This window comes from Pectinophora gossypiella, chromosome 5 (genome assembly GCF_024362695.1).
Source record: "Pectinophora gossypiella chromosome 5, ilPecGoss1.1, whole genome shotgun sequence".
Classification (NCBI taxonomy): domain Eukaryota; kingdom Metazoa; phylum Arthropoda; class Insecta; order Lepidoptera; family Gelechiidae; genus Pectinophora; species Pectinophora gossypiella.
In genome coordinates, this window is record NC_065408.1 from 7036190 (window position 1) to 7057643 (window position 21454).

A 21454-nucleotide genomic window follows, 5' to 3' on the forward strand; every position below is an offset into this window, starting at 1 on the left:
AAACAATATTGTGTAATCATGTAATGGAACAATGTGATGGAGTATACTCCTTACCGCCTCCGTTTGATTGAAGGATCGTCTAGCCTGTGCCTAGCAGTAGGACGTATGTAGGCTGTTTATTTATTTATGTTTTATGTTATATTATCAATCTACAGACTAGAGCCAATAGTAGAAGCAAACAAAAGGCTGAGCGTTAACGAGCGAAACATATCATTTGGCTGCGAGTGTGAAATCCGAAATACCTGCTTTGCTGTGGGCAACGGTCAGTTGTGGAGCGGGCGGGACACGACGGACTGAGCCACTCATACTTAATGTACGGCATCACTATGCATTTTTGCTAAATGTTAGTGACTGAGCTATTTCACACAGGTATGAGTTCAAAGAGACTCGAATTGATGCTTGATGATGATGCGAATTATTGTAAAAAACATAAAAGTATATTTGTATATTCAGCTGGTATATTTTATATCTTGGAGTAGAAATACCACATACTTAATGATTGGAAATCACGACACGGACTGCACGACAACCGCGCGCGGCGCTAATCATATCGAGGGCTAAGGGCCAATAAACGCAGCGGATACTATCTACATAGATAGATGTCTTACTGTTTGGTCGTACTAGCTAAAATTCGCGTCTCGCGCGACGTAGTAGCCATGCCGCGAGGGCAGTGGTTCCTTTTAAATAAATAAGTACGCGATGAAATATGTCAAGAAAAGAGTTTTTATGGTTTAAAGAAAATTACCGTGTTCAGAAAATAAGCAATTCAAGAAGATTTTTTTATTCTACATTTGAACTTATTATATTTATTATTTTAATTTCCTATTGCGAACGTCTCGATAATATTAATAATAAAGCGAAGAAAAACTAATAACGCTGTAAGTATAATACTTAGCTGATATTTAGTTATTCGATGCTTGCACGTTGTTGGTAGTTTTCAAAACGGTGAATAAGTTGAACGCCCCTCTAATTACCTGAAAATAATAAATGAATAAGAGCATAAGTAGGTACAATATAATATTCATCGTTTATAAAAACGATATTGTGTCACTTAACTATCATTTCACAAAATGTAATGAGCTTCAATGAACATAATACATATACATACGTGCACCAACTCACATCTTTTATTAATGGGGTGTAAAAACAACATTATATTACCATAACAAAGGTTGAGAGAGAGAGCCGTACAACCCCAGAGACAGTAGGAGTGATGGGTATGGACCAGCGAGCCATGGCGATAAGCAGCTGCCGACGGAAGGAAGGAGACAACAGCCGCCAGTCACTCTTGTACGCCGAGTCTACTATGAAACTACTCTGAAAAATTATAACCAAATAACACAGGTGTTAGAGGGTACATATATCCACCAATCACTAGATTATCATATCTTTAAAATTTTGTATCATGGCAAAACTGCGCGTGACTTATTTGACTATCTGCGCGTGATGTTTTCGCTGCTCGCACAGTGAAACGAACATTTTTACTCGAGTACTCACCTCATATTTAACGAGTTCTCCATAGAAGCAGTAAAGAAATACTTGAAATTGTAATATGAGAAAATATCCAACAAGAAACAGGAATGGTACGGATGTCGGTGACACCTAAAAGCAATTAATTCACCCAGTAATAGTATGCAGCGTAGGTAAGTATGTAAAATATAATACAGAAGGGGCAAAAAGACCCCATCGAAGCAATTCATCTAAGAAAGCAATATTGCTATTTGTCATTTTTTGAATTACGCATGTAAAAGTAATTGCGCACTGCAAACAAATGTAAAATAGCAATATTGCTTTCTTAGATGAATTGCTTCGATAATAATATAATAATAATAATATTATTCTTCGATTATTATGCTTCGATGTGGCCATTTTAACCCCCCGGTACCACCTGGCATGAAAATACTTGTGTTTTATTATTTATACCTTCATATATTAGCTATGGAGTTATTTTGATCACTGTAGCGGATACTTACAATGCTCATTCTATAAATAACCGTACAAATGACACATGACGTCATGAAGGATTGAAAGGAAATAGCGTTATTGAATATTGAGTTCACTTGTCCGACGAACCTGTAAAATTATTCCATACATTTATAGTTACGTACATTTCTAGTTATAATTCAAGTTATAATTGGCCACTTGACAGTTGTAACAATAAAATATGAAATATGACGGATTTGGTAGTTTACCATTTAACGATAATTATCCAATATTTTTTATTAAGATCACTTTATTTTATTATTACAAAATAAAAATACAACCTTTTTATCTGTGTGTACAAGATCCGAAACACGGGCGGCCATGATTAAGCTTCGTGTGACGTCACATTTCACAAAATAAACAAAAACTATCTGTCAAGTTTCAAGTTATACTGTTTGCAGTTTCTTTGTTTGTTGAAATGTGACGTCACTGGACCAAATGTCACGTGACCAAACGTTTTCGCGCGAAATTTGAAATAATAGAACGAAAAAATATGTTTTTTTTTTCTATGATATAAAGCTTTTTCGAGAAAATAAAATATTTTAAGAGGTATAAAATAAGCGCCTGTACTTTTTAAAATACTTATCCGAAAACTGTCAAGTAAAAAATCAAGGCCCGTAATACTCACCAAATAACTTTTTCGTAGCGTCTAACGCACAGGACAAAACGTTCATGAATTTGTGGATCTAATTCGTCTAAATATCGATAAGCTCGTTTATTATGTTCGCACACGTAGCCCGCTGTCTGGCCGGAGCGACATAATGTCCGTAAGTTGTACCGTAGGATTTTTAATTGAACCGTAGCTTGGGAGTAATAACATGCAACAAGTATGTCTACACATATGTGACCGTATCCCAACCATATTACAAGGCCATGCTCCAGAAATACTGCCAATGCAAATCTGAAAATGTATAAAATATGACTAGGTTATCTAGGTACTTATAGTTACTCTAGGTGATTTTGATAGTTGTTAGGCATGCTTTGTAATATCTCTCTCTCTCTATTTAAGAGCTGCGCTCTTGTCGGTGGAGTAACCGCCGCCGTGCTTTGTAATATACAGGGTGTTAATGATTCTGAGTTGATATCGAGCGAAAATTTCCGTCGCATAAGTATGGTACTGAAAATAAAAGTAGAATTTTACATGCATTTTCCGACAGGAAATTCCACTTGATATCAAATCAGAATCATTACGGTGGTTTTACGGTGTCACTAACACCCATACGTACTGGCATGGCTACCTGTACGTCCTTGTACGGGGTGTAAGTGACATCGTAACGAATACTGAGGGAAATGATTCGGTTCATTATTCTGAGTTAATATCAAGTGGGATTTTCCATAGGAAAAGTATTCGTAGACTTGAAAATAATTTAAAAAAACACAATAAAGTTATGAATTTTGAATATTTACTTAGTTTCATGGTTATAGCAAAATTTGTATAAACAAAATAAGCACTTACGCAGTTTTTTTTAAGGTTTTTTAATATCAGGGGCGCGTCCGAAAATATATCTAATAGTAAGTGCTAAATGTTTTACTTTACCTTTGCAAGGTGTTAGTGTGAAAAGGAAAATATGCAGCAATCGTAAAGTCGGGGTCATTGACTCTGCCGAGGATCGTGGATGTTAGCCAGACAACAGCGATGATAGATACCAGAACGAAGAACACCTTTATGAGACGAACAAAGAAATCTTTGCTTTTCTTTAAATATTTCTCATCTTCATCGTCGCTTGCGCCGAATAAAGGATCTGTGTCAATTAGTATGAAAATAGAACTACTTTCCATAAAATTACAAATGATCTATTATTTATAAATCCACCAGTAGTTAAGGCTTTATTGTAAAAGAAAATTATCATTTTTTTTTATCAATGTGTTTCAAACTTTTTAAGTAAATACTTTAAGGTAAAAAATCTGGCTACCCTGAGAACCATAATAAAACTGTTTATGATTTTAACAAAAGAATAAAGAAATCAAATGTTGGTAGCGCATTGCGTATTATTCTTTATACTATGGTGTCTTATCACAGAAACGGTGTTTTTATTTTATTATAGAGTAAAAAGTACCTCATAACAGTAATCTTATCAGGATTGAGAGTTATTGAAGAAAGAACAGGCAAGATGATTGGACACGTAATAAGACACGAGGACACAATTTCATGAGGAAGTCAAAGAATTGGCATTTGATAGACAAGAATGGAGAATGCTACATTATCAAGAGGGGGCATAGTGATGAAATAGTACTACAATCCTTGAATTTTTTCGTAGATTGGGACTGTCGCTTCCCGAGCAAGGTCTTGCTCTCCGTAGAGGTCGTACCTAATCCACACGTTGAAAAACAGTGGTAATAAAATCTTACAGTTGGTCCGTTTAGTCCATCGAAGTGGAATAAGGGATCTTACCATGCATCAGCTCATGTAGTTTCTCTAGTTTCGAAGCTCCCACTCTCAAAGTAATCATTTTTATCACGAGATTCATTTGTGGTATTTCAATCATTAAGCTTGCAAACGATTCATCTTTATCTTCAAAAACCTTGCAATAGAAAAATAGGAGATTTTAGCAAGTCTAATTGAGGCGATTCTCACACTGTATTTTTTTCTAGGAGAAAATATACCTCAGCCCAATTTAATACTAGATCGGAAAAAATCTGAACCCCTATTCAGTATCGAAACACGGCTACTATCAAAAAAAAAACGTAAAACGCAATCTAAAAAAATACGTAAAGAATCGTAATATTTAGAGCATTCTTCTTCTTCATTGTATTTTAGCCCCATCATTTATTTAATAAATCAATATCAATCATAAATAAATACACTGGCCCGCAAAACTAAGTACTACACTTTTAAATATTTTTTTTCTAAACTATGAAGTTTAGAAATTCAAAGTAAAAAAAACCTTTTATAGATAATTACATCAGCTTTCCTTGTGACTATACATTTATAACATTTCGAGTCCTTTTTATTTCGAAAGATTATCTTGTGTACTTAAAAAGTTATTATATAGTTTTAAAAGTGTATTTAGTTTTGCAAACTGACAAAAAATTGGCTAAACCTATATTTCTAGTTTTCTTTTATATTTCTTCTAGACTTTTTAAGTATATCTTACCTGTACAATATAAACCAAATGCTGTATGTTGTAAATGAGGACCCATAAAAACACAATGCAACTGTATATATGATGTAAATAAACCATATAGTTATGTTTAGGTTTCTTCCTAAGCCTGTAAAATCCAGCCCAAACCAGTATTTTAAAAATCAAAGCAAAGGAATCAAACGGTTGTGTTTGGGGAGTAAATTCCATTGTAATCTTCAAATACAACTTATTAAATGCAATGTTCAAAAGGAAATCAAAGCTTCATCAAAGTGAAAGCTTATTGACTATTTCACCTTGACATACCTAGCCATCGCTGTAATTACGAGTACTTACCTAGGATGTTCACAAAAAAAAAATATTTTCTTGGGTTTTGTTAGGGGTTCGGAAGCAAGAGAGGTATGTCAGGATCGAAGTAAATGGAAATCCATACTGCCTAGGCAGGTAAGTAGGCACTTACCCCGATGGGAAATAGGCGTGAGTATCTGAATGTTTCGTAAAATTATACTTGTGAAATTGTTATGCGACGAAGACTATAATTACCTAAGTTTGAACAGTTTCTGACATGGCTCACGTAATGACTATACTCGTAGTTACATAACAACGACACATAACATACGAGGCATGCCTTTTAAGTTTTGTCGTTTGAAGAAAAAAAAAGCAACTATAACCTTATAGTACCTTTTATTGTTTTTCAAAGTATTCACCACGAAGTTTAATACACTTTTCCATCCGCTCGAACCAGTTATTATATATAGTTATTAACATTTATTCCACTCCAAAGTGGAGGTGTTCAAAATGGCTGACTTAAAAGCATACTTTAAAGCATTTGGTCGAACAACTGGGGAGCACTAAAGGTCTGAGGGTCTCATCCGGCGGGACTAACAAATCAGGACACTGAATCACCTTATTTACAATCAGAATTCTGATTGCAACAATGTTTCAATATACTATTTTTTTATAATCCCTACACTATGTTGCATCTGGCAAAGGTCCGTGTGTCCATTATTGTATCCGTATATAACATATAGTATGGCCCCTGCGATACAAGCTGTTCTTAGTTCAGGGACGGCCGCTAATGCGTTTTGTTATTGTTAACTCTGTATATTTTTTATGTAAAATTGTACCTGTGTTCCTTTAGTAAAAAAATGATTATAATTTATTATTTTACTATTAGATTGTTGATAGTTTTCCCGCCGGTAATGAACCTCCAGATCAATAACCGAACTCTTTTAGTCTTTAGCCCATTACTTAAGCAAGTAAATAAGGTTTTTCATGACAAAGAGAATTGTTCCATCCTTTATATTTAGTTCAATATTCATAAGCAGGCATGCAAAGGCAGTAATTAGCGAAGAAATTTAAACCCACGACCAAACTACAAGTGCTTATTTAAATTATTATCTTTGGAATTTGCACTGCGCTTTACCGTTTTCAAATTCTGATTCAAATCAAGAAATGAATTATTATAATTACTGGCTGGGTAATTGCGCATAATATTGCAGTAGTCTTTCAAGAAAAGGCAGTAAGTAATCTAAAATTTTTAATATAATAATATTCCACCAATGTTAAAAAGTTATCAGATCTCGTTAGAGCCAAGCTTCTAACTCTACACGCCCTAACTTTACAAACAATTAGTTCACAAAGTCTACTCTATCTCTCATTATTTAAAAGCTGCGCTCTTGTCGGTGTGGTAATCGCCATTCCTCTCTTCTCTCCGTAAAATCCTTCACCTCCTGATACGACACGACCTGTACCGCTTCGTCTCTTTCCTTATTTTTTTCCTTCTATGATGTTTTTTTTGTAATTGAATCGTGTCATAAGAGGTGGCCAATGGTGGTTCTCTAAAGTATCTATTGTATGGTCCTTTTTACGAGAACCGTATTAGGTACTTATTTTTTAAATACGGCATGTAGAATGTTGGTTGCCCCAATCGCCTTCCGTTCCGCAGTACATGACTATTTTAACCAACTCTACACTGTTGGAATATATGTTTAGATATATTTAGTAGAATAATAAACTTCAGCATAATGGAACGTTAAACGCATCTATCAATGTCATTGTCAATCTGACATTGACATTCATAACCTCACTCATTCTCTTGCTCCTTGCACTGTATGGCCGCCGGTTGTAATTTCAAGTTAAAAATTAAAAATCCGTATTAATCATAAATATCTCTTTTATTTGGCTCATAACCCATCATACACGTTAGGCAAAATTTGATGCTCGCCCGTTTCTTCTTTTCACCTTGCGCTCATGTGATGTTAGCGAAACGGTCAAGACACATATTTTGCGAAAATCTACTCTACATATTTCACGGATTATTCATAAGTAAGTAACTTACAAATTAAATATAAACATAATAATTTACAACAAAGAAAACATTACTAATCGTATTTAGAACGCTAAAGTCCTCTCTCCGTTATTCTTTTCTTTTAGTACCGTGTACAATGTGTAAGCAGTACGGGTTATCTGAAACAAATTACTTTAGTTACGTATAGCACATAAACTTAATAATAAGTACATAAACTTTCATGTTTTTTAGGGAAACGATGAGATACGTTATCGGGCATTTTCCTTAAAACACAATCCTTAGTTTGTAATGCTTTACAGCCGTCTACCAGTGCTCCTTCAAGAAAGGATTAACCATTGGTTAGAACCATGCCAAATTCTCCATTTTAAACTCAATGCACTCAGAAGCGACACTGAAAGCATTTCGAGGGCGAGCATTTCTACAATTTTCAAGTTTGTGTGCACCCGCGCAAATTCATACTATTTACGGATGCACCCAGGAATAAATACGGGCACGGAGCGGCCACAGATTAGGTCTTCTTCTTATCGTGTGGGTTGTGAGGTAGAATACCAACCTCATCAACCCTGGTGTCAGGGTTATAATCAACAACCACAGACAGACAGATTAGGTAATACTACGCAAGGGCGTCGTAGTTATTAAAAATTAGCTGGTCAGCCTAAAATGCAGACGATATAGATCAATGTGTATTTAGCTTCAACGTTAAGCCTATAGCAGAATGAAATTAAGGGTGTTTAGCCCTCGCTATATAATTTTCGACAATAGATGGCGTAAGTATAGCCACACCATTCGGTGATCGAAATATTTTTTTTCTCATAGATAAACTAAGCTAAATGAGCTCTACACCTTTTTGCTACTACTTGAAGGTCTAGACAACCTACAAATAATAAAAATAATTATAAACCCTTCCTATTTTCCTTAGATTTAATCTGGGTCTGAAGCTATTGATAACTTCCTATTTAAATGTTCTTTTTATTACTTATAATTAGAAACTATTGAATTAGATGTAACTATTCTCATAAACACTTATTTTATATGGCAACATTTTGTCTATTCACTCTGTGATTCGATTGACATCCGTCACCCGTTCTCTTTCTACTTTCCGGTTAACATGTTTGTCTGGTGAACGTTAATACTGTAACGAATCCAAATTTATATTAGTAATTAATAATTAATCTGAAACTGTAATCTGCAAATATTATTTATTGTGAACGTATTGTTGTGCCTCTGATCATATTTAAGTAACACAAAGATTGTTAATAAATCGCTGTCACACGAACCTCGTTGTTTTAACACTTTAACTGTCCATGCAGACCTAGCTCGGTGCGTCCGTGCATGACATATAATACACTATTAATCACCAAGAATAGTGTTGTTCCCGAGAAGCTTGAAAAATCAAACAAATCAATGTTATATTTTATTCAATCTGCCAAATAAAAGTAAAAGTAATACGTTTTATCTTTTAATCAAACAAAAATTAAAAAGGTTTTCTCTTACCAAATTTCAACTAAAATAAATCTTTTTTTTTAACATTTTTAGTAACTACATCTAACTACACCAGGGCCCCTAGACCGTTAACACTTTTAAGGGCGGAACGTCTAATGACGTTCCGATTCCACGGTGTCATATTATCTATTATGAACCATCATGACCCATGGTCTCTGCCCATGAAAGGGTTAAGCATAAAAATAGTGCCAGTATATTGCGTCATCTGATTGTGAAAAAGCACGTAGTAAGCAAAAAAATCACATTCTGGTATGATTCTCTTCAAAAATACCTCGATTTCTTTCAATTAATTTCAGTACGTTTAAAAATGGTGACCGCAGATTATACCTGTATTGAAACTAGCTTGTCTAGTGCGGAGTTTTGTTAACAAAAATCATGTCCCATTGTTATTTTTATAAAAGGTGCTTATGTGGTTTTCACTATGAGGCGTCGATTTGTGGGTACTACATCATGCGACTCACGGTAAGGAAGGTAGACGGTGCGAGAGGAATGACGCTGGAGACCTTAAGGTTTAACGGGACTGTCCATCGCGCCATAGCAATGAGGACCAGCCGACGGAAACTTGGCGACAACACATGCCAGTCTGCCGAGTAGATCGCGTTTGCCACAAATCTGCTCTGTAAGACAATATCATTAGTTTTATGGGGCCGATGCTTTCAAATTAGTTTCACCATTTATTAACAAGGTCAAAACTTAAGTAGCTGATTCAGACCTTATCTACTTAGAGCTGGTAGTGCTTAGTCATCTCTGATTTATATATTTTCTTCTTATATTTACTTGTATTATTTAAAATTCGTTTTTCAGAGGGTTTTAAAGTTCTAGCAGCAGAAATAAAAAGCAAGTGTAAATTCTTAATGGACTGTATTTCAAATTAAATTTTATAAATTACAGCCATTACGCACAAAGTTGAGGAGAAGAAAGACACAGGCAAACACATACAAAAAAATAGTTATTAATAACGTTTTGTTATTTCTGAATTATAATTATTTATACTATATGAATTTAACTAATTTAAATCTTATATTTTTTTATGAATTATACACACTTTTATTTTTATTACTTATATATTTTATGTTAATCAATTTAACACTAGCTTTAAAGGAAACCTAAATTTGGCCTTAGAAGACAAAATATGTACCTACTCACCTCATATTCGACGAAACCCCCGAAGAAGCAATAAAATACAATTTGACACTGGGTTGCGACGTAGAAACCTAACAGAAACACGAATGACATGGAGAGGGTCTCCGTCTGAAAAGTGAAAAGAAAACGTTAAATCAGTAAGTTTGCATTCTGAAAAGCACAAAATAAAATCCTTCTTCTATCGTGTGGTTTGTGAGGTGGATTTCCAACCTCATCAACCCTGGTGTCAGGGTTATTCTTGAGCCGCCAAAGACCCCTGACATGACTCATGTAACGACTAGATACTTAACTACATCAGTAAACGTAGTAACCGGGACCAACGAGCCTTCCGAAGCACGAAAACGAAATAATATTAAAATAGGTAAAGAATATACAGGGTATTAGTGACATCGTAACAAAAACTTTGAGGGGTGATTGAGGCCATGATTCTGAGATGATATCAAGTGGAATTTTCCGTCGCAAAAGTATGGAACTGAAAATAATTAAAAAGAACACAAAAATTTTCATGAATATTCAGACTGATAATTCCACTTGATATCAACTCAGAATTATGGTCTGAACCATCCCCCTCAGTATTCGTTACGGTGTCACTAACACCTATACCTACTTGTATGGCTACCGTATGTACTTGTGCGGGGTGTAAGTGACATCGTAACGAATACTGAGGGGGATGATTCAGCTGATTATTCTGAGTTAATATCAAGTGGAATTTTCCATCGCAAAAGTATAGAATTGAAAATAATTTTAAAAACTAAAAAAAAATCATGAATTTTGCGACGAAAAATTCCACCTGATATTAACTCAGAATCATGTTCTGAATCATCCCCTGAGTATTCGTTACGATGTCACTAACACCCTGTATATTAAAAATACTAACATAACATGGTGGAACATAACATTAATAACACAACATGACACAACGTCAATGTAAATTAAGATTAACGCTGGTCAAAGTAACTTCATCTTGGCTTTCCTCTAGCCGTTTGTCCCGTATGCCCAAACATTATATTTCGTCAGTTTTCAACTGTTTTCGGTAAAAATCTAAAGAGAAGTCTTTCAAAGAAAATAATACTACAACTAATTAAAAAACATTTCGTACCAAACTCATTTGGTTCACCACGAGACAAGTCGAAAGAGCCGTTGCAAAGAACTGAACCGTTATAGTTGTGCTGAATAACTTAGTCACTTTATTTGTCAACCTGAAATAATGTATAAAAAATACTCATTGGTGCTAATTCCTGTACACACCATCTAATTTTATTTCAAGTTATACTTGTCAAATCCTTATCAGCATATAAGGTAAGGGAGAGGTCGGTCGACAGGCATGAAATTTGTGGAACACACGACAATTTTATGCAGAAATTTAAACAACCGTCTCAAAATTTTACATTGGCCATTAAGTTGACAGCACACGTCAAATGGGATACAAACAGCGATATGCCTATTTGATTCGCCCGTGGTATTCATTAATTGACTCATTCATATTAAAATTAACAACTGTCAATCATCCGTCCCTTTCGTTTTCGGTGGATAAGAAAATGATAGAATAGGAGGTCTCTGTAGATATCAGGGGGATTAAAATGGCCATATCGAAGCATTTCATCTTTGATTTCATCTAAGAAAGCTTTATTCCGGTTTGACATTTGACATTAAAGTAAGTGCGCAATGCAAACAAATGTAAAATGGCAATATTGCTGTCTTAGATGAATTGCTTCGATGTGGCCTTTTAAACCCCTTTGTGGGTATAAATCATGAAGTCTCTTTAAGGTATATCAAAGGTTTGTATATACGTAGTCAGGATATATGTAATCGTATGTAACCACTGTTGGCTCGGGCCTATTTTCAATCAACCCGAGGGGGTGTGCAGCACCACGCGGCGGTTGGTGAATGAGTTTCAGCCAGTAACCCACAACCAACCCACACACCAACGACTTAAGGCAACAATACTACACAGCTGTTATATTAAATTAAAAAAAAAAAAACAATTACTTACAGTACAACCAGTTCATAACGCTTCACATAATGGACAAAACGCTTATGTAAACCTCTATCCAAAACATCAAGATACTCAAAACTACCGTTTCTCCCGGGAACACCACCTTGATATGGACGGAATAAACGCTCCAAGTTGTTATTGATAATTCTCAGCTGGACTCTAGCATGTGCGTAGTAGATTGCGATGAATATATCGATACTTATGTGTCCATAGCTTATCCAAAGAATGGGGCTTTTGTGCAGTAAATTCGCCATTAAAAACCTGAAAATATTATGTAAGTAAGTGGATAAGTAAAGATTTATTTATTTATTTTATTTATAAAGGTACATACAACATTACAGTGTAATCCTGCATGACGAGAAAAAAAAACAATATAAAAACTAATATAACACAAAATAAACAATGAATGAAAAAAGATAGGTAGTCTTGTCCTAGATTGAACGAAAAGGGACTGATAAATGTATCTTTATTTGAGAAGACTGATTTGTCTGAAAGATAGAGAAGACTGGCTTGAAAGATCAGTAGTACACCCCGGATAATCCATACAAAAACTCACACTTATTTGTGCTGCCTAACCAAGTGTGAGCAAGACACAGTTCGTGCTCTCTCCCTTACTCCTTAGCGCGGCCATTAATAAAATAAGACCCCAGAAGGGGTGAGGTCAACCCCGATGCGAAATGGTGCGGGGCGCAGAGTTACGGTTCTACACGTAGTATTATTTTTTATTAAATATTGCAAAATTAACCGACTTTGAAGTCGATGACAATAATGACAGCTTCACTATTTCTATGATCAACCATAACAGGCAATTAGTTATATATATTTTAATAAATATAGATACAAACCCAGTCCAAGTGTCAGTCTCGAAAGGAAAATAAGATGGTATGTCACTGTTTGCGGCGCTGTTCATTCTATTGATTATGGGTTCAGCAAACCAAAAACATGTTATAATACTCAATCCTATAATACAACATTTTGTTAAAGAATGCATAACTTTTATATGCCTTTTCAAAAACTTTTCATCTTCTTCATTGTTAACAGCGAAGACGGGATCTGTAGATAAAATATAAAATATTCTACGAGTCTGTTGCAACCATTGATGTATATGTATATTATATATAATAATATATTAATAATGTTACTATACGACAATCATAATGTACCTATATACTAGTCACGTACTGAGAATCTTCAGTAGGTATATTATAACATTACAAAAAAAAAAAGAAAAACAAACTAACATAATTATATAAAAATACGCCTATTGCCCATCGGGGTAAGCGCAGACTATGGAATTCCATTTGCTTTAATCCTGACATAATTCTCTCGTTTCCTGCATATTCATCAATCATTTTCATTATGATTTCATACCCTATATCATTTTCATACCATAATTACGTCAAACCTTTTCTAAGGACATCCCCAAAAATAGATCTTCCTCCGCCAGCCCTTCATCCTTCGTTCATCCGCTCTTCGTGTCCAAACCAACTTATATATAATATTCCCTTCTCAATCTTAGTCACTATAAAATCATATTTTATACTACATCTCTCTCTTATCACAGTGTTTCTTACTCTATCACTCTACTTAACAAAGTACGTACCAAACGTACCCTTTAGTAAATCATTAATATTGTCTAAAGTCTTCGTTTCAGTGTACATAGTTATCACTTTAACTAACAATACAATTTGCGGTAGCTCCATCATAACTCCTACTAAGAATTTTTCCTTGTCGTGGCGAACCTGTAAACAAAACTTCGTAAGAATAATGTCTTAATCATAGATTGCAAAATATTAGTGATGAGTATCAAATATCAAAATACTTTTTTTACATTGTGGAAAGTACTTCGGTACCTCTCTGTTATGATAATTCTCAGTGTCAGTTCAGTATATCCACAGTGATAGGTATTATTAAATTACAATGATGATTGTTTTCCCAGGCGTTTAAAGGCTTGACTAGAGGGCAGTCTCAAAACTTCATGTAAATGCCACAAACTACATTCGACGAAATACTTACTAAATTGGAAATTTATCTAAAGTTCAACACAACACAACATTGTCACTAACACAGTTTCACTGGGACCTTTTATAGATACGGCGCACTCCACCTATCACGTCGGTCTAACAGAAAACTCGGTGAAGTGTCAACTACGCTACCCAGTTCATCTTGCGATGGATGTACCTCTGACTAGGTCAATCGGGAATAGGGTAGCTTACATTATGTTTGTAAAAAAATATTACCTGCACGAGATACATGATGTTCTGCGCATTGTAACTGATGACTATACCAATGGCTAACAACCGGTAGATTCTATGCAATATATCAGTGCATCGGTTTCTGGGTTTGAATAGTTTGTAATATCCAGCGGTTGTCAATACTTTAAACACTATACTGAGAGCTTCGAGGGGCTGGACTTTTCTTGTAATATCCTTTTCCATTTTGACAGTAGCCTCTTGGGTAGACCTACCACATTAAGAATGGCTTCAAACTTTATCAAAAGCTATTATTCTTACAATTAAACTTATTATGATGATAAGCTGAATGTCGATAGATGAGGCTTCATTATGAACGGGCTAATTAGAAGAATCATATCTTTTAATTGGTCATTCAAGTACTTAAATGATTAAAAATAAATGTCTCAAGGTCGTGAAAATTATAATAATTAGCTAAGTACCTATTTTGTGAAAATAACTTATGAACACGCATCGGTCAAACAAAAAAAGAGGCCTTGGCGGCTCAATAGTAACACTAAACACGAGAGAAGAAGAGTAGAGAATATTTATGTAAAGCAACTTACCTACTGTAACGAAGGTAGCTGGTGAGAGAGGAATGACGCCCGATACCTTAGGCGTGATTGGAATAATCCATCGGATCATAGCGATGGCGTCGAATAACCCACGGAACCTTGGTGAGAGCGAATGCCAATCGCTCATGTAAACCGAGGTGGCTTCAAATCTGCTCTGTAAAACAATGATATTGGTAATTACCTAAATTGTTAGCGCCTACTATCATCATCATCATCAGCCGTACAACGCCCACTGCTGGGCATAGGCCTCACCCAAGGATCTCCACGACGATCGGTCCATGTAAGAACAATATGGAGGGATTTTAAAAAAAGTTGTAGTTTTCATTACTGTGCTTTATATATCTAACAGCGGTGAAATATGAGCTACTTTATAAGCAAGTATGTTGAAATACTACATTATGGTACAAGTGCATTATGCATTATGATATATATTAGTCATTATAACCAAGTGGATCTGAACCTGGATTTCAGCCCGAGCCTTAGCTATGGGTGTAGACTGCGATACGACTCACTCTCGCTATCACGTCGTCGGTCTAACAGAAAATTCGGTGAAGCGTCAACCACGTTACCCAGTTCATCTTGCGATGGATGTACTTACAATTGGGAATAGAGTCATGAGCTTATGTCATGTTTGTAAAAAATATTACCTGAACGAGATAAATGACGTTCCGCGCATTGTAACTGATGACAATGTCTAACAACCGGTTGATTATATGCAATATGTCAGTGAATCGGTTTCTCGGTTTGAATAGTTTGAAATATCCGGCGATTATCGACACTTCAAACACTGCACTGAAGTGCACTGAAAGCATCTAATGGCTGGACTTTTCTTGTAATACCTTTTTCCATTTTGCCAGTAGCTTTTTGGGTAGACCCACTACATTAAGAATGGCTTGAAACTTTACCAAAACCTTAATTAGTCTTTCAATCTTCTTCATCTATCGCGTGGATTAAGAGATGGATCACCACGTACTTACATTAGTAATTAGTAACCAGGATTTCCAATTGTTACTTTTTTTTCGTTCAATTAAAGTTATTATGATAATAAGCTAAATGACGATAGATAAGGCTACATTATAAATGGATCAATTATACGAATGTTATATTAATTCATTTAAGTAGGTACTTCGGTTAAATTATTATAATTAGCTAACAGCCTCCGTGGTGTAGTGGTTAGAGCGTTAGGCTCACGATCTGGAGGTCCGGGTTCGATTCCCGATGGGGACATTGTCGAAATCACTTTGTGAGACTGTCCTTTGTTTGGTAAGGACTTTTCAGGCTTGAATCACCTGATTGTCCGAAAAAGTAAGATGATTCCGTGCTTCAGAGGGCACGTTAAGCCGTTGGTCCCGGCTATTAGCCGTAAAAAACACCTCCACCAATCCGCAGTGGAGCAGCGTGGTGGAGTATGCTCCATACCCCCTCCGGTTGATTGAGGGGAGGCCTGTGCCCAGCAGTGGGACGTATATAGGCAGTTTATATAAGTACCTAATTCCTGACAATAAGTTATTAAAACGCACCGGTTATTGTTTTTGAAATTATATCTACACACTATGACACAATGCTCAACCAGCACTCTCCCTTTCGATTGTAGGCACCTCTTAACGATGAACTCAGAAGTTCAGCGTAGAGCTTCTGTACCACCCACCGAGCCTTCTCTTCCGTAGGTCACTGAGGAAGATGTACTAGGTATCATCAAACAATATCATACCCGAAAAGCCCCATAAGTCTCCTCAATAACATGGGGAACATATTTGCAAGATAACGAGATTACGCCCAATCCAAGCAAGTCTCTAGAGGGAAACTTCACCTCATACAGTTTATTGAATACCTGTATGGGGGCCATGACATCAGTAGTCATGTTTACAATCTCATGTTTTGGGACTTCTACTTTGTCCTGCCGTGAATATGCACAGTTTCGCATCATATTCCAGACATAGTTCGAGAGCCATGACACTGAGTGTATTTACAGCAGTACGCAGCATAATGTATTGTAATCTATGGAAAAGCTTTCTCATACCAAACTACAGAAGCGTAAAAAAGGGCCATAACGTAGCCTTAGGTAACGTAGTTTCTGGTCGATGGTTACTAGCAGATACTTGACCTCCGTGGAAAATAGTAATTACTTACTTACATACTTATACCACTGTGGCACGACGAGTTTGTACTCTGCTACACTATCAACGTACATATGCTGTATTTAGATACAAAATGGCGGACGAAGGGTCAGCGTTCTAGAGATTTGGTGAGTTATTTAGATGGTTTTATTCAGTAAAATCAGGATTATTATTTATTACACACACGAGAGAAAAAGACAGGTACTTAGATAGACATAGATTTTAAAATTTTGCTGTTATTTATCTGTTCCTAATATAATTTCAAGATTTGATTATTGAGCTCCATAGTCATGGTGGTGAATCCGACATAGCCCTGTTTGGAGAACACGTGACTTACATTTTAGTATCACGGGTTCTAATCCCGATTCAGCCTCTTAACCACAAAATTCGACTTTGTGAGTTTGAAGTCATGTTTGGATCATAATTAATTTATATGACATGGTTTCCAGGATTTGTGGTCGGTTAATGGCAATTGCTCGCTCCCTATTACAATGAACTTAAAACATAGATGGATGTATACATTCCAGGCTGATAACCTCATTGTCCGAAAGTAAGATGATCAGTGCTTCGGAAGACATTTTAAGTCGTCGGTTTTCGTTACTATTTAGTACTGAGGTAAGTACGTAATCGTAACATGAGACATGTCAGGGGCCATTGGCGTTTTAATAACCAGCGTTGCTGAGGTTGGTCATCCAACTCACAATTCACTCGACGGAAAAAGCATATTGTGATGTTTTTGTAAGAAGATTTCTTATGTTTCGTTTCTATTTAAGTAGTTTTAGAAATGAAACTTCATACATTTCTTGAATGTTTTCTTTAAATTTCAAACTTATAAGTTTTCGAGACTCGAGAAGACTCGAGAATTTGGTTTCAAGAATTCCCGTGCCTCGAAAATGAAAATTGTTTGAGAAATCAGAAATCCAAAACCAGACACTCCTGCGTTCAACAAGTGCACCATATTGTTGAATAAATCTCTAGTAGATTGAAGTGCAAAAAACCTGTCGCTCCGGGAGCGCTCTGCTTCGATGCAGTGAAAGCTTTCGATAAAGTCTGGTACAACGCCTTGGTCTACAAGCTTTCTGGGAGTGCCAGACCGTCTCGTGCACATCATACGAGACTTACTCTCAAAAATAATCTTTCGTAAGTAGTTAATGTCATTTGCGGCTAACCTACAATAAGTTTACTAAGACACAATAACTATTTTTTTTACTATTTGCAAGAGAAACATTGAGTACTTACATACTAATTTCATATTAACCCTTTCACGGACAGAGATCATGGGTCATTGATGGTTCATAATAGGTAATATGACACCTTGGAATCGGAACGTCATTAGACGTTCTGTCCTTGAAAGTGTTAAATAGGTACAGATATATCTAATTTCCAGTATGTATGCTCCCATGCTTGAATATAAGTTTTCTCACTTTTCGGTTCAGAGCAAATCTTACTGACATAACATAATATTGTACTCGTAATGTCACAAAAGGGTTGACCGACATCAGTCATCTATGTAGGTCTATCTGTTTATTGTCACTGCATCTTACCAACTATCTTGATCATCTCTACTCTGATAGTAACACAAAATTTAATGTTAGTATTTGGTTAGTACACAGCCTGTTAGTACAAAAGTTATACTTATGAAAGAAAAAACAACAGACACTGGTGATGACATAATTATTTAAAATGCCAAAGTTCTATCTCCGTCGTTCTTGCCTTTTAAGACCGTGTACAAAGTGTAAGCTGCACGAGTTACCTGAAACAAGTCACAATGGAAGGTAAATTAACATATTTATTGTTGACATACAAACGATATATGAATGCTCATAGAATTATATCGCTCCACCGGGAAAAATCGCTAGTGTGCAAGAAATCCTACAGTTCAATTTACTGACACACGCGCACACACACACAGACACACACACACACACACACACACACCCACGCACAAACACACCATAAACTTATTAGCATATTTAAGAATAAGAAGGATAAGAATGAAGAATATTTGTGTACAACTTGCTTTTATGGAAGAGCGGAGTCTCCTGACACAGGCACTACGCTTAAAAGGAGACTCCAATCACCTTTATTACTTATTGTAAGTATATAGTTGCTAACAAATAAAGAATTTTGAATTTTTTGACGACTTCTACATCTGCCCACCTACCAAAATCGTCCTCAGTGGTCTAGTGGTTAAAGTGTTAGACTCTGGCTGAGCTAGTCGCCCCATTTAAAGGTAAAATGAAAAGGAAAGTAAGAGATCCATGCTAGTAGTTACAAAAGCCATGTCAGGGGCCCTGGCGGTGCAATAGTAACCTTGACACCAGGGTTGATGGGGTGGAATCGTTGACCACACAACCCAAACTCTCGTGAAAAGAAGACCAAATTTTTGTAAGGTAAAATTTAGAACTTACTGTAACGAAGGTAGCTGGTGAGAGAGGAATGACGCCCGATACCTTAGGAGTGATTGGAATAATCCATCGGGTCATAGCGATGGCGAGTAATCGACGGAATCTTGGTGAGAGCGACTGCCAATCGCTCATGTAAACCGAGGTCGCTACAAATCTGCTCTGTAAGACAATGACATTGATATCTACATTATCAGCGTCTACTTATACACTATGCTAACTACGCCACAGCTTTCTCCTAGATTGTTATTTTTAAAAAAAGGTACGCTAGAAAAAAAAAAAAAAAAAAAAAAAAAAAAATGAAAATATTTTATTTCACTTTACAAAGTAAATTCTAAGTTAGGGTTGATGACTCCTTTTAAGCATAAAAGCCTGTGTTAGGAGCCAACGCTCTTCCGTAGTAAACAAGTGAATATTTGTAAGATTACGCTAGAAATATGAGATATTTTTATTGAGTAAAAGTTCGCCAACTTTGCTCCGCTGCTTAATCTCAAATCTAAAGAAAACCGGAAAACAAAAGCAAAACTAAAATAGGTACAACAAGTAAATTATAAAAATAAATTCGTACTTCATGATCGACGAATCCGGCGAAAAAGCAATAAACTATAATTTGAAACTGCATAAATAAGTAGAATATAATCAGATATATGAATGACATCGAGAAGGAATCAGTCTGAAACAAACAAGAAAGTGGTTGAGGCACACAATTAACTTTGCATAACGATTATAAAATAAATACATTTTCATACCCGACTCATTTGTGTCACCACAAGACAAGTAGTAAAAGCCGTTAGAATGAATTGTGTTGTTATAGGTATGCTTAAAAGTTTAGTAACTTCGTTTGTATATCTGAAATATTCATAAAATTGTGTAAGGATACAGTACATTATTTAGATGATGATTAGATGATGCTGATGGTTGCTTGTTTCGGTGGCGATTTAGATGATGATGATGAGGTGTTGATTATCTAGATTATTCGTACTAAAAATTTTCTCTGTCTATGCTCTTTAACATTAGCCATGTTACCATTTATACTACAGTGTCAATAATGGTAATAAGTTATAATGTTTACAGTGGGTTTGTAAAAAATAGATTCTTTTAAATAAAATGTAAATACATACTTACAAAACAACATTGTCATAACGCTTAACGTAATGAACAAAGCGCTTATGTAAAGTTTTATCCAAAGCATCAAGATATTGAAAAGTGTTGCTTGTCCCGGGAACATCTCTTTGATATGGGTGGAATAAACGCTCCAAGTTGTAGTTAATAATTCTCAATTGGACTCTAGCTAGTGCATAGTAGTTTCCAATGAGGACATCGATAGTGAAGTAGCTATATCCTATCCAAAAGACGGTGCATTTGTCCAAAATATTTGCTAAACAAAAACTGAAAAACAAATTATATTACTTACAAAAAATACAATACTTACATAAAGAGCCTAAAAGCTTGTAGCTTAAATAATACAAGTTAATTTGGTATTAGGAAAAAAATTGTTGATCTGTTATAAAGGATAATTGGTTACTTATGATGATAATTTTGCCGAATCAATACTTTAGTGCTAAAGTAATTTTGTAAGTTAAAGATAAGATAATATTGTCTTCTTTAAAAACGAGATAAGAAGACACAGCGACGAAAACATGATCAACTCTATTCTTAAATGATTGGATCAACCTGAGAAATAAAAAGAAATAATTGTTTACCTGTTCCATGTACTCGTATCAAAAGGTATGTAGGATGGTATCTCGTGGTTTGCATCACTCATTCTTCTAAATATAGGATCAATTACCCAAAACACAGCCCCAATTGTCACCGCTAATAAAGTAAAATTAAAAAAACACTGCATGAATTTCTTATTCCTGAACAAGTACTTTTTATCTTGTTCATTGAGAGCTATGAAAATGGGATCTGTAAAATATAGAAGCATGTTTATAAAAATATTTGTGTTAAGAAATGGTATATTTCATCAATGATCACGATAACTTTACCATTTATTATATCATTAATCTTATCCAACGTCTTCGTTTCCATGTATAGGATGATCACTTTAACAATCAACATCGCTTCTGGTAGCTCCACCATGACTGCTTCTAAGAATCTTTCGTTGTCG

The 21454-nt window shown here is 35.5% G+C and overlaps 2 protein-coding genes across 2 annotated transcripts; both read right to left on the bottom strand.

Annotated features, from left to right (window-relative positions):
- Window positions 1-841: 841 nt before the first annotated feature.
- LOC126366845 (putative odorant receptor 19b) lies at window positions 842-2720 on the bottom strand. Its single transcript, XM_050010177.1, has 5 exons — window positions 2612-2720; window positions 1974-2073; window positions 1498-1602; window positions 1162-1317; window positions 842-974 (listed from the first exon to the last, which is right to left on the bottom strand). Exons 2-5 carry the CDS (start codon window positions 2016-2018, stop codon window positions 903-905), a joined length of 378 nt encoding a protein of 125 aa, XP_049866134.1. The 5' UTR covers window positions 2019-2073; window positions 2612-2720; the 3' UTR covers window positions 842-902.
- Window positions 2721-18617: 15897 nt separating this feature from the next.
- Window positions 18618-21109, bottom strand: LOC126366935 (putative odorant receptor 19b). The gene is made up of 5 exons (XM_050010279.1): window positions 21048-21109; window positions 20571-20733; window positions 19913-20017; window positions 19351-19506; window positions 18618-18692 (listed from the first exon to the last, which is right to left on the bottom strand). Exons 1-5 carry the CDS (start codon window positions 21107-21109, stop codon window positions 18618-18620), a joined length of 561 nt encoding a protein of 186 aa, XP_049866236.1.
- Window positions 21110-21454: the final 345 nt, after the last annotated feature.